Raw genomic sequence first — 14,335 nt, 5'->3', positions numbered from 1 at the left:
CATTGTCGTGGAACAAAACGACCCCATTCGTCAATTTTTCACGTAGTTTGTTCTTGATTGCGACACGCAGCCGATCCGGCGTTTCACAATATCGGAAACAATTAATAGTCTCAAAAGATTTAGCAAATTCTATCAGTAATGGCCCCTGACGATCGAAAAATAAAAGTGAAGAACATCTTTCCGGCGGAAATGACGGCCTTTGCTTTCTTTTGGGGGTGGTGAATTCGAATGTTTCCATTGTGAGCTTTGCCGTCGTGATTCAGGCTCGTAGTAGTGACATGATGGTTCGTCTCCGATCACAATTGCAGACAAGAAATCGTCACCGTTATTTTGATACCGGATCAGATGAGTAAAGGCAGCGCCGAATTTCTCCGTATTCTGGCGGTGGTTCAAAATCTTGGGTGTCCATTGCGCAAGAGCCGATAACCGAGGTGTTCATGAATTATGGCGTGAACGGTGACAGTGAACCGAACCGTGACTGATGTTCACACGCTCGGGCAGTTCATCGATGCTTATCCTCCGTTCTTGTGTCATCAGCTCATCAACCTTTGCAATTTTTTAGGGGTGATTGCATGATTGGGGGGGGGGCACTTTGGTCCGGTCTGGGATCGTCTTTACAACTTTCACGTCCTTCTTTGAACCGTTTTGTTCTAACGCTTCACAGTGGCCAATGGAATGAAATGTTCAATGTACAAGGCAGCCATCCGGTGACTAATTTCTTTTTGGGAAGCACCTTCAGCTGTCAAAAACCTCACGGCATCACGCTGCTCAACTTCTGGAGCGTCCATTACGTCACGCAACCATGTTCAACGCAGTGTATGAGCGCATTAAATAACATTTATCCTCACACCTGCGTGTCACTTTTGTAAATGAGAGATGCCTGTGTACTACGGCTGGCCTTGCAGATAATGAACAGAACCATAATTGCGCAGGGTGGGTAGGCTCAATTTATTTGACTCGCCCTCGTACATTAGAAATGCGAAGATACAATGGAATATACAAATGCGAAGATACAGCTTGATAAAGGGCAAAAAAGTGCCACTGGAAACAAAGTTCACTGCACGTATCCACAAAACCTCGCAACAAGATACCTAAACATACGTATAAGTCTCTAATAAATCTACGTATCTAAGAAAAAGTCACGTTATATGATGGGTCAAACAAGGCAAATAAACATGTTGCGCAATCACAGATTGACAGAATCCTAGATCCCTCCCCCATTCCATCCACTCCCCCCCGATGTATCGCGCGCGACGGAAGTCGACGCGCTTGCTCCTCACTTTTCTCCCTTGCGCACACAAGAATGAGCCACCATCGTCGGCCCACCCACGCCATCCCCCACCTACGCTTTCACTCGCACATACAGAATGCGGCGCGCGGTCACGATGTTATCGCCCTTGGACTTCATGCGGAACATGAGGGCGACGGCGACTGCAGGAATGCGCCTAGAGTGTCCGTATAATTGCTATCGCAATAATATAATAAGAGTATCCGGCAGCTGAAACGTCCCATGGCACATTACTTTCCGCAAAAGAAGTAACAAAATAGAAATTTCAACATGCGACAATTCGCTGCGCCGCAATAACTTTTTTTTTCTATTGTGGGGCGGGGGCACAGTAAGAAAAAAAAACGCGAAGGAAAGTATGTTGGTCACAATGGAATGCCTACATTGGGCAACTAATGTGGCTAATAAAGGAATATCGAAGAAAACACGAGACACTTGGTCCACCAAGAACCATGCGCATACTGTTCGGTATCCTACACCGGCGAGACAAGGCTTTCTGGAGAGGTTGCGCTCAAGCGGACGCGGTGCAGTCCGTCGAGTCCCCACAGTGATGGCGGCCAGCGACCATTGTTTCTTTTTCTCGTCTGCTAGCTAAAAAGCGTCCAAAACTCTGCCAGACGAAAATGCACTCGGCCAGAGAAAACCGAACGTGCACCGAAGTGCGCCGCGCGGTGGTCGGGGCAACACGAGAAAAACGCATGCGCATCCCCTACCCGCTGGCTCTGGCAGCACGCGGGTAGGGGAGCGAGAACAAAAGATTGAAGAGGCTCAATGTGTCCTCGCTATTAAAAGTCAAAGTAGAAAAAATAAATAAGAACGTAGTTACGTTGACTGGCTCTAGTGTCTTCACTGGATGCTTTGGCGCAGGTGAAAAAAAAATGTCGATATTTTTTTATGTGACATGACGGCACGAATGAACCCCCACAACACTCCGTCTCATCGGGCCTCGCTGCGGGCTTTGTCAACTTGTCTTATAATGTGTTGATTTGGCTTGTCTCGTTGTATGGCCCGAGATACGACTTTGGAAAAGTTAATGAACCTTTGGCGTCGAATATTTATGGGAACATTAAACTTACAAAGTTCTGCAATTGAAAATCCAAAGAAAACGTTTGGAAATGTCAATGCACCTTTCACATCAAAAGTTTATGAGAACTTTATACCCATAGTTTCGCAATTGGCATCCACGTGCTCCGTAGATTCCATGTTAGAGTGTAGATTTCGCGGCCTCCGCAAGATGCCGCGGCGAGCCCGTTCGCCATCAAAACGTCCTTGAAACTGTGCTCGGATGGCGCTGCTTGCGTTATGTGACTCCCGGTGCATGGGCGTTGCCGCGAAATCCAGCCCGAGTTCGCAATGTTTGCGGTGAAATGGCTTTTCGAGCTTGAAAAAGTCGTTCTAGCCAAAATCCAGAATGATTTCCGGCGCCGGGGGTTGCTTTGGTCGGCGGTGTTGTAATCGCACCGCTGGCACGAGTTGTTGGGAACTCGGCGCTGACACCCGTTGTTGCACCTGGGTCGCAAGCCCCAAGGGTAGCGTTGGCCTGGCGGCCTGGGGTACAACTGGAAGCATCCGAAGGTCCCGGCAAAGCATGAGTCGACTGGTAACAACAAAACAACTTGTTTATTCTAACATCGCAAAGAGTTGGCGGTCAGGTTGACCGAAGTAGAGAGACGGGAGAGCACGTTACTCAACAGAAGAAATCGGAGCCTCTCCTTGGCGTCCGGGGGCAGCTGCTTTTATACTCTCGCAGTTGAGGGCAAGAAGGAACCCCTCTATAGACGAGCACGTGACTGTGCCGCTCGGGCACAATGGGATAAGGTGACGCAGCCGTCGTGCCGGCGCCGTTCGGGCACAATGGGAAGAGAAGGTGGCTCATACGTCGTGTCGGCGCCGGTCAGACCCCTCGCTTCACAGTTGGGGGGGAGCTCCTCTCCCCGGCTGCCGCGCTTCGACAAGCGTGGGCACCAACATGCACATACACACACACACGCACATGAAGACACGTGGCATTGGAACATGCCTGGACGCGCTTGGCAGGGAGGCGTAGCGGCGGCGCCGAACGGGCCAAAATGTCTGCCGCTTTGAACGAAGCCCCAGCGTCCGTTGCATCCGCGCCGGCTATACCGCGCGTCGAAGGCGAAACGTAACAGCGGTGCATGGACAGCACGAAAAAATTTCGGGGGGGGGGGCTGAAGCCCCATAAGCCCCCCCCCTGGCTACGCCCCTGATACATACATACATACATACATACATACATACATACATACATACATACATACATACATACATACATACATACATACATACATACATACGTACATACATACATACATACATACATACATACACTCTCGAGTCAATCAAAGCAAAAATGATCGGCGTCCCGATGATCCCACTAGGGTATATCTTCCATTCCTACCAGGAACACCGCCTATTTGGAACGAACTGCGGTCGCGGGAAATGCCTAAATCTTGAATTTACCGGCATACTCCAAAGGAGACACTGCACATCACGAGCAGGGAAGATTTCGTGCCTGTTTGATAATAATAATAATAATAATAATAATAATAATAATAATAATAATAATAATAATAATAATAATGTAAAGTACGTGAATATATGAGTATAAAAGACGCTAGTAAAGTATTGAGGTTACTTTTTACCACTAGCAGTTCTCTTTTTATGTAAGAGATATTAGTACAGGAACTAAACAATGCTGGACTAGTTGGTTTGTGGTGCTCCCGTGGTCGGTTAGGGACATAACGTGGAAGACAAATATATAGTTAGAAACAGGTAAGCAGTGCATGTGCTTTCACGGCACTTGTGCGAGGTTGTTTCGAGGCGAAGTTTCGAGAGCGTTTGTGTTGACAGGATTTCGACGGTGGCTCGAATGACGCAAAGTCCTTCCCCATCGGTTTACTCTTGAAGATGTCCAAATACCAGACCGGTGAATACGTGTAGTAATTTTTGTCGGTAGCTAAGCAGCGGCTGCAAGCCTGAGGTTCACAACTTCCAGCAGCCGAGACGGGCATCCAATTACGATGTCACGGAATTCAATACCACTTTTGTAGACCCGAGCTGCTCTGCTATTTATTTGTTCATGCGGATATTATCGACTTCGTGCGCGCTAATTAAATGGTCGACAAGAAAGTTAACGGGCTTTCCTTTTTCTCTCGTTCCGTTTCTTTGGATTGCGGCCGCGGTGGCCGTGATTGAGTACGTTCTCGTGTATTCGGCAATGGTACGCCACAAACGCGCTTAGGTTACTGCGGTTAGCATTCTTATGCATGGTCACGATACCACATATATTGATAGGCCTCGACGTTGCGAACCTGGTTCTTTTCAGAAGAATTCGTAAACGCTAAACTGAAAAGATGGTTTGGACGAGAGATTCCTGGCTTTAAGAAGAAGTACAGAGGCTCTATTCTCGATACGCATGGCGGCTGCACGGCCGCCATGCGTATCGCCATGCCGCCATGTCAACTCTCTGATTGGCTGTCGAGAGCTGACGTGTCTTGAAATTTGTGCCGGGAAACGGAAGTTTTCCTAATGCAGTTTTGCATTTTCATCAAGATGACGAAACGTGACGTGAAGCCACAAATTTTATCGACTAATACATTTTTCTTGTCCCCGCCATGTTGTACACGTCGCGCCCACGTCATGTCTTGAGGAAAATGGCGGAATGTCCAGAATAGAGCCCCAGACCCGTTCGGGTTGAGCTCATTATCTGCGTCGGCCAACCCCATTTTTGCATTGTGAAAGCCTAAGAACTGAACGCACAGCCGCCATACCTCACTGGCACCTTTGTGACGCTACACACTGCACGTTTCGCCCGTTACGCTATATAGCATGCAGTTTACAAACGTGCAGACACGCAAATGTACAAAAGATGTCCGTATATATATTTTTTATGAAAGTAAGGATTGTGTCAAGCTTTTTATACAATTTCCTTGCAACTTCGTTCTTTCAGGTATGCCAAAGTTGCAATACAGCATTCACACACGCCTGCTTACTGCAAGACCATTACAATTCCTACTTCCTCATAGAGAAAAGAACACCACTTAGACCTACGAACGATTAAGCAACGTACTCGCGCGGCGTCGTGTGTAAATGTCCGTTCTCTGAGGCCTAATGTCAACGCTCGCAAACGCTGTGGAAGTGCAATGGGGGCGACTATGGAGCCTCCATGCGTGCAGTCTGGAGATGTCCACGTGCCGTATGCCATGATGATTTCTATTAGCATCCTCTTCGAAACTGCACGACGACAAATAGTCACCTGGGCTGCATGAGCGAATCAGTATTGTATACATGCATAGCAGCCTGGTATTTTGTCAATCTCTTCTTGATCTAAGACCTCTACATTTATATTGTACATATGCTGTGAGGTTGTGGTCGTAGGGAGGACCTGGCTCTTCGTTGGGACTAGGGGTACAGGATTTATATACATATTTACATTAAAACAAGAGATACATTCGACAGTCTAGCGTGACTCCCAAATGGAGCACGCAAGATGAAGCATACAGCACACCAGCACACAACTCCAAGCACACTGCTTCTCGAGCACGAGCATACGCTAGTAGCCGACAAACTGCTGCTTAAAAACCCTCTGTCCTCCCTAGATCCATAGGGGAGGAAAACTGCTGTCCAGCCTCCTTCCAAACGGACCGTCCACCGTCGTTGGGGCGTAGTCGACCTGCCTTTGAGGGGGAGGGGTCACACACACACGTACACACTTTGGATTCACAGAACCAAAGTTGAGCGGGTCCTCGCAGCCAGGTGGTCACACCTGACCCCAGCTGGCGCCTCTTAATTCCAGAGCTGACTTTCTCCAGTAGTTGCCACGAGTGTCAGCAGACTGTGACGAATCCCGGGGCCCGAGAAAAAACTTACCGCAAAGCACCCTTTTGTTAGAGCAGCTCTTCTTGCTGCAAAGAGACCATGAAGGCCATGGCAAATCAACCAACAATACACGGTCCGCCAAACGTGGCCAGCCCTGCTGCGGTCGCCGATTCTGCGAATATGGCGCATGGTGGATTAATGCTGCCGTGATCTCCAGTTCTCCGAAGGAAGTTCATGGTCGGTTAGCGCTGTCGTCTTCGCCGGTTCTCTGAAGGGCGCCACCACCGCGGGTCGATCGAAGCACCTGCAGCGGGCTGAGATAGCTTTGCAGAGCAGTACCCCTGCAGGCCGATCTTAACAATGCCTGCAACTGTTCCGGTACTATTAATCTCTTCCCTCAAATATTAATTCTTTCACCAATACTGCAAACGTATCTTGCTTACCGTATTTACTCGTAAGTATGTTTATCACGAACATAGGTCGACCCCTATTTATTGAACTCGCCGATAAGACAAAAAATAAATAAAGTAATAATGAATAAATAAATAAAACTTGAACATATGTCGACCGATATCCTTTTAGAAGAGCTAAAAACTTTGAACATGACACACTTTTATTTACGCGAAGCTCAGCTACTAAATCTCGCTAGTTGCTGCCATAAGCGGCATGCATATCGGAACTGTCAGAGACGCCCTCGTCGGATGCTTCGCAGGCGTCCTCGGCACCCCAAACGACGTCTTCCTCGATGCCATCGAGTGCACTGAATAAGCAGCATTTCTTAATTGCAGTCTGGATAATCTCTAAAATTGCTCTACGATGGGTACGGCTTAGGAACTCAGTGAGCTCGCTACTTTTGTTAGCTTTTTTCACGAATGTGGGTAAAGGTTCTTTGGTCTCGAATGTAGGTCGATATCTCATTTTAGGCGACAATTTCGAAAAAGAAAGGTCTACCTATATTCGAGTAACCACGGCATATAGACGGTGGGTCAGTTAATACTTCCATCCGGTTTGAATTCCAGCGGTTCTGGAAGTTGGACGTTCCCTATACGGGTATCAGGTAGACTGTACGGCGTCCCGTGGATGCCGAGTGTAGATGGCGAGCGGCAGAAGACAGAAAACGCGAGATTTTGCAGACTTAGAAAAATGTGCCAGTGGGCGAAAATTTTCGCGCTCTTACGCCCTCCATAGCTCCCCGGATGTGTAAAAGCCCCAGCCTGGTGATAGTCGCAAAGTGACAATAGGTTTGTTCAATAGAACAAACAACCGGGCTAGTTGGCAAGAGAGGGAGAGAGAGAAAACAAAGATAGGAAAGGCAGGGGGGTCAACCAGAAGAGCATCTGGTTTGCTACCCTACACTGGGGCTGGGGGAAAGGGGGAATAGAAAGAGGAAAAAAGGGAGAGAGGCAATGTTTCGCTATGAGTACGGTGGCTCAATACACGACGAGGGCAAGGCATCAAAAGTAAACCCGTCCTCTTTACTTCCTCGTCGTCTTTAGCGCGGCCGTAATCATAATGAGTACAGTTTGTTCACTCGTTTGGCAGCTGTACAGACATCCCACGGCAAGAATGTATACGATGCTTTGCGTTTTGGTGCATAGTTGAAACCAATTGAAGATTCGGTTCGAGTTGAAATGCTAACCACCCGCGAACCGAACGTTTCGGCCCGTTGATGAAGAGTCGACTTTGTGATCACCGCCCAGTTTGTGACGCAAGCGGTGACAGCGCACTTTCGACCACGCTTGTCATTAACAAAAGTAGCTCCACCACAGAGAACTAACGCGCTTCGTTACACTGAACAGAAACCGTACACGACGAAAAAGAAACTATACGCGGCCACGTAGTCGGCATGCACTTTCAATGCCGATGTTGTATGCGGGCGCTTTCTCAAGATGTTCATCTGATTTCCGTTAATGCAGGAAGCAGACCGAGGGGCATGTGCAACCCGGAGCAAGCGGCATTGAACGCATTCACGGATACAGGTGAACTGCATTGACTATAACCGAGTTCGGGCTTCTGTTAATGCCAGCGGAATTTACAATGCGAGGTGCGTCAAGACGCACGAAAAAAAAATGGTTTTAAACAGTCAGAAAAAGGAACGCGGAACGCATGAATAATCTTTGTAAGGTTTTACGGACAAGATGGTGTTCCTGAAAGAGAGAACGAGAGAGAAAACTCACAGAAAAAAAAAAAGAAGAAACGAATGTTACAAAAATGACTTCCAGGCACGCACCTCACGTACACTCTATAGCTGCGAGTGCGGTGGAGGAGATGCGCCTGCATCGGAGCGCAGCAAAACAGCCCGCACAACGTCTTCGACGCCTCCCTCAGCTCAAGCTTCCTATTCACGCTCGCTTCCTGCTTGCGCTTAATTCTGGTTTCTATTCCTTCCAGTTAGTGACTTTCCCACTACATATGTGGCGTTGAGTTCAGCTGACGCGCAATGCGAGAGTGATTAGATTGTGCCGCTCGACCGAATTCTTGGGCGAAGCCCCGAAATTTCATATCTCGTTATTAACGCCGGATGGCTCGCGGTGGGTAACAAAGTCTGAATTACATCGCGAGTGGGCACGAGAGTATGTAAACGACATGGCACCACGCTCGCATTTTAACGCTTCCAGGGTTACTGCAATGAAAATATCGTTTTCCTTGTTATATGTTTTCATTTTATGCGTGTTCTGCATTGTGCTTCTTGCTCTGTTGATCAACCTCAGATTGATAGGAGAGTCTCTGGCATTTTCCATGGTGCAGCTCCTCTAATATTAAAAAGCGCATAAATGTTGTTACGCCGCGAGGCTTTTTTATTGAACATTTATTTATAACTTCTATTTCGCGGTTAGTGTGCGTAAAGGGATAAAATTTTTGCTTATTGACAGCCTTGGAACTATGTCTGGGCTTGTTCACGACGTTGCTTCTCCGGCCACCTTTATTTTGTTTGTTTGTTTGTTTCTTAAATAACTGTATGCAAACAGGACGCGGCTGGATGTCACCGGGCCAAAATGTTTACTACTGAATAGTACTTCGTTTGTAGCGTGCTGTAATATCTTATATTTGAGTCATAGCATTTCGCAAGTTTATAAGTTTCATTGGGAAATGTGACTTGATTTATCTTATCCGATTATCGCACCACGTCCTCCGTGTGCAATATGCTACAGCGGCTACAGCTGAAGCCGCTTCATGCTTGGCGACAGATGACAATTGATTAAGGTTTTTTTCCATGTGCTCTACGACGACAAATTGGCCTGCCACGACACAAGTACATGCTCCTTCCGCGAAAATGTTCGTCAAGCCAAAACCACACTAAAGTGGTGCTCCCGTATCTTGCTAGGACGAAGCTGTTCGAGCTTTCTTTCCCGCTAATACTTTGACAGATTTTGTCGTAATGTATCTGCATCCGAAAAATGCTTTGTTATAGCACCGTGTGATCTGCCCTGCTTGGACACTACAGGTGCCCGCAGTATTGTTGAATGAATTCATTGATTTCTGTACCACTTGCAGAGACAAACTAAGTTGCTTTCGATATATGAACCTCTCTACAACTTGGGTCGCTGAGTGTGCGCCACTCGATGTGTGCCCAGGAAGGGAACAATCCCCAGGGTTCGTACTCACCGGCGCGCCAACACATCTCGTATCGAAGGCCACGCGCGGGCTTTTCGGCAGCACCACTAATGGCGGAGCGTGTCCAGAAAAAAGCGCGAGAGATGAGTCCGGCTGCCGCGTGATGCGTTTCTCAGCGGTTGCGCCGGCGCACCATGCCTTTCGAAGAACACGCGCAGGCTTCGAGGCCGCATCGCCAGATGGCGTACAGTGTTCATAGGGAAGCCCGAAAGAGGAGTGCCGCTGCAGTTGACGCCTCATACACAAGGTGTTTCGAGGGTGGTAATACCTTGAGTCGCTATATCGCTTCAATGTGAAGTGCATTAGCGTCGGCAGTCATCTTGAGATGGATTCTGCGGAATCTTTCTTCAATTTATAATTTAGCCTGCTTTTCTTTCAAAGCCAAACGTTACGCCAATTTCCGACAGCACGGTGTGCTGATTTTGCAAATGCTACAGACTACAGCTAGGTAGATGCTCGTGACTACTGAAATTAGCTTCATTTTAGCTGCACACGTGTTACGTGGTTCACGCCCACATCGCACGCTGCGATACAAGCAAGTCTCACCATTAGGTAAAATTCACCATTTCCAAAAATCTATCCTCCTTTTGAAGCTAAGTTTTATTAGAGTAAAGCAAAGTACAAAAAAATTTGACGCCGTTGTACCTGCCATTCATCCAGGAAGATTATTCTGTTACTTTGATGACTAACCTATAAGCTAAACGCATGGTCAAGACAATGTTTTGTTTCACATTTAATCGCATACAACGTTCTGATCGCCTCTTACCGCGCCGTCCGGATACATTCGACATTGTGCGAAAATATATGGCGCTCCTTCAAAATCTCCGTGGAATAGCGCAAGGTGCAACCGTCTGCAACATCGTTTGTGGCCTCCATTCTTCTGTCATAGCTCGTGATGTTCTTGCTAACTCGAATCATTCTTCTCAATCAAAAGTTGCTGTCTTCAAATGCACTTCAATCTTGTTAAGCAGAAAGGTTTTGGGGTCTTCAAAAGTGCAAATTATGTAAAATATTATGTTGTTTGTAATTACCGCTGCACAAGCAGCCACCGATAGGTAGATACTTAAAGAGCCGCTATTGAATAAAAATTGAGAAACGAATAAATTGTGCGAAGTCTCGTTTCTCGTAATTGGCAAACTTACCGTTTTTGTAGGCTCGCTTAAAACCAACATTTAGCGCTCCCGTATTGATGCCCATTACATCCCAACTCCAATCCGGAACCTCGGGCTCTCACTCCATCTCATTCCATATGCCCGACTAGTGTCATCATCATATTCCCATTCCATTCCGGGTGCTTCAATATGTGGAATTATTCCAGAATAATTCCAATTACAGTGTTGCCACTCCGCTACTCTGGTAATACTCTCGGTGCTTCAAGTTTCTACCTTTAAGCCAACTCAGACAATATGATTGAACCATTTCTAAAAATTCTTTCTAATGACATCGGTGCAGGAAGCATTATTTCGGTGAAGAAACATTGGTGGCTAAACAGCCATGTCGAACAGCTAATTTGTGCCACTCATGCGCCGTTAACTCATGCGCCGCTCATTACTCGCAGCTCATGCACCGCGCATTACTCATGCACTGCTTATGTGTAGATTGTTACTGCGTTGCTTGTACGTGACATGATAAAAAGAAAACCCTGGCACGCGAATATGGTGCTGACAGTAGTCCTTGTCCCACGAAGAGGAAATATTCTACATATATAAACCTGTATGAGCATTCTGTAGCTTCTTGCGTGTTTTCGAAAGCGATTACGTTTCGGTTCAGCGTATGCGTCCCATCTTCCTTTTTCTCTTCAAGAATGTCCTTTTCGACGTCGCACATTCACAATGTGCCGAGAAAACGGAATTCCGCGCGAACTGCAGACCTAGAAAAGCGTATATGCGTATATATCCGGTGCCATGCGAGCATACCGTCGTGTACACTCCCCTTCTCAGCCATCTCCCAGCGGCCGCCTCACTTGACCAGATAGCGGCGCGTTGGATTTCAACGAACCAGCTGCTCCTTCGCTTATACTGCTCTTGTGGTGCGCATCGCCCCAAAAAAAAAAGCGTCCTAGGAGCGGCGAGGTTAGTTTCTCTGCGCGCTCCTCCTGAATATTCAATGTTGCGTCTATGGGCGGGTGGCTACGCTAGGCCGTTTATCAGTCGCGTACTCCGAATTTTGCGGGCCCTTTCCTTTTTACCAATCGTTCAATGGCCACCCACGCTGCGTTCCCACCTATAGGCGAAAGAAGCATCACCGAGATGTTAATTTGCCATAGCTGCTTGGGATGACAAAAGAACCGAAATATAGAATAAAAAAAGGGACATAAAAAGCAATATGTATGTGGAAGGGAAATGAGAGTGTATATAGGGACGAGGTAGATGGATGAAGCATTGATTAGCTTCCCCGACTGGCTTTTATCCACAACTGCGATGCATTTAGCAAAGCCTGCCACGGCTGAGCTCTAATGACGTCCAGCACTGTCGTCATGCATAACTTTGGCGATTCTGAATCAATTACTCGCGCGCTAAGCGCAACTTTTATTGCATCCCCGGCTATCTCCGAGCGCGCTCTGAAATTTGATTAGAGGGACGTGCTCTCTTTGTTCGCCTTTGTAGTCAGTTAATCAAGTACTGGGAAACCTCTGAGAGTATATATTACCCTAGGTAGCGCAGAGTTACAAAAGCTGGTCCTCCGGTTTTTTTTTGTTTTTTTCGTTATTTATATCATTCGCGATGTCTGGATAAGATAGACGACACCGAAAGCACGACGACTCCGGCGTAAGCAAAGTAAATAAATCCGAGCCAAGCCAATGGTGTCGGTCCAGTGGGTCCCTTTTATTCTGGAATGTAGCAGTGTTAAGAGAAGCACCTGCATTGTGCACCAGTCTGATGCTTGTCGTGTAGAAAATTAAATACAGGATGCTCCCCCAATTTCTCGGGTTTTGGTGGACTGATCATCGCTCGACATTTCTAAGAGTAGACGAGAAATAGATCATCCGTTGTTGACCACGCCTTCCTGCCGTTTACTTCGACCATTGGGTGGTGCCTAAATGTTTCACCCTACGAGATCTCATTGTCGTATCGCCTTGGTTCAGTTTGAGTGCTCTGTATACCCATGGAACCAGGAATGCACCACAATGAGACGGCTTCTTCGATCTGTTTCTGAGCTTATAGCAGGGCATCCTTCGTGGAACGCACTCGTGTCATATGTTTGTCACCCTTTCCAGAAAGAAGGTGGCTTCGAAAGGCGTTATAACTGTTGTTTTCCCTAATGTAAAACATATTGCAGTAAAACAGGGTGAATTTATCCAGTCCGCTCATCTCTAGAATGTCTCCAGGAACTATGAATGGAACTCAAACATGGCAGTCATAACATCACGTGCTAGCCGTCAATTATTAACGACGCACTCGCTATCGAGTGTCACGTGGACCGCAACCACTATGAAGAGAAACGTAGCCGACGAGAACAAAAATGACGCAGCAGCTGCAGGATCAAAGGCACGCCGTATAGCCGATCAGACATTAACGATAACGTCCCAGCGAGCCTTTCTATTGGATGCCACCCGATGAGACCATCTCCGTGGCTTAGCGATCGTTTCTTGTTGCTCGTCCCAACTGCCGACGTCCTGGCTCGTGCCTATAGGTCGCGCACTTTCCCTCGATGTTGGTGATGGAGGGGACGCTTTTGGCTTCACTCTGCGACGCTGGCTGCACGTGGCGGAGCGCTAACGAAGAAATGAAGCGCGGCTAGGCGCGAGAGCAAGAGACCTGCGTTCGTGCTTTAGTGAATGCGTGTTGGTATAGCTTGAAGTGCAGGGAATAGAAAAAAAAAACATTGTTAAAAGAAAGTCCGGCCTGCCCCGGCTGTCAAGAAACCGGAAATAACGAAAGGTGAAACCACGGCTATATCAGCTGGTATACCCCCTAGGTAAACGGGAATTGCGTCCCGAGCACGCCAATTTCTCTCCTGGTGCTTTGTAGGCCATGCTTCTGAGAAAAAAAAAAAGAAACAAGACAATTAGGCTTGCGGTTATGGCAGCGGTTTTGGTGATGAGCGAGGGGAAGACGGCCACCTCGCTTGTCGTCAGCAATGCGCTCGACGAGTGCGCGGTTGTCTCGGCAGCTGCAAAAGGATAAACAAGCACAAGTTGCGTTTGCTGCTGCAGTCTGCTTTGTTCTAACAACTGTCATTTTCAGCCTCCTTTTTCATGTAGTAACAGTTTCTTTTTGTGTGTGTGTGCTTGTTCATGTATTGATGAAATTCCGGCAGTGCATGCATCCATGTTTCCTACAATTTTGCGATCTGCCGTTCTCATATGTGAGTCAGCGCGACATAGCGCGTGGCTATTGCGTTTTGGCAGGACAATAACAGGCAGAGAAATGGGCTTCATTTCGCATATTTATTAGCAACTTTTCTATAGGAAGAGATATAATAGGCAGAAACACTACTGTAGACCAGATTATCTTGTATCTACAGTACAAACTGCACGTCCTATAGGCGCCTACACATAGCAAACCATCGTACAATTTCTCAAGAGCAAGGGTCATAGTTTCTTGTTTTGCATGTGACAATCCTAACAAAGCAAATCGTTTGTCCCAACAGTTA

At 47.3% G+C, this 14,335-nt stretch overlaps 1 protein-coding gene and 1 long non-coding RNA gene across 2 annotated transcripts in view; one reads left to right on the top strand and one right to left on the bottom strand.

Moving 5' to 3' along the window:
* LOC142578297 (phosrestin-2-like) overlaps window positions 1-14,335 on the top strand; it is a gene marked incomplete at its 5' end in the record, with an annotated part of 803,118 nt that overhangs the window by 444,040 nt on the left and 344,743 nt on the right. The window contains one exon of the mRNA XM_075687727.1: window positions 8,041-8,103. Coding sequence (XP_075543842.1) covers window positions 8,041-8,103 — 63 coding nt within the window. The remainder of the gene's footprint in view (window positions 1-8,040; window positions 8,104-14,335) is intronic.
* The window catches only part of LOC142571634 (uncharacterized), a 53,461-nt gene continuing 52,686 nt past the window's right edge, over window positions 13,561-14,335 (bottom strand). The window contains exon 3 of the long non-coding RNA XR_012825916.1: window positions 13,561-13,852. This is a non-coding gene — a long non-coding RNA (uncharacterized LOC142571634). The remainder of the gene's footprint in view (window positions 13,853-14,335) is intronic.

The sequence above is a fragment of the Dermacentor variabilis genome, chromosome 1 (assembly GCF_050947875.1).
Source record: "Dermacentor variabilis isolate Ectoservices chromosome 1, ASM5094787v1, whole genome shotgun sequence".
In the NCBI taxonomy this organism is placed as follows: Eukaryota; Metazoa; Arthropoda; class Arachnida; order Ixodida; family Ixodidae; genus Dermacentor; species Dermacentor variabilis.
The sequence above is the reverse complement of the archived record's forward strand: the minus strand, read 5'-3'. Positions and strand labels throughout refer to the sequence as shown.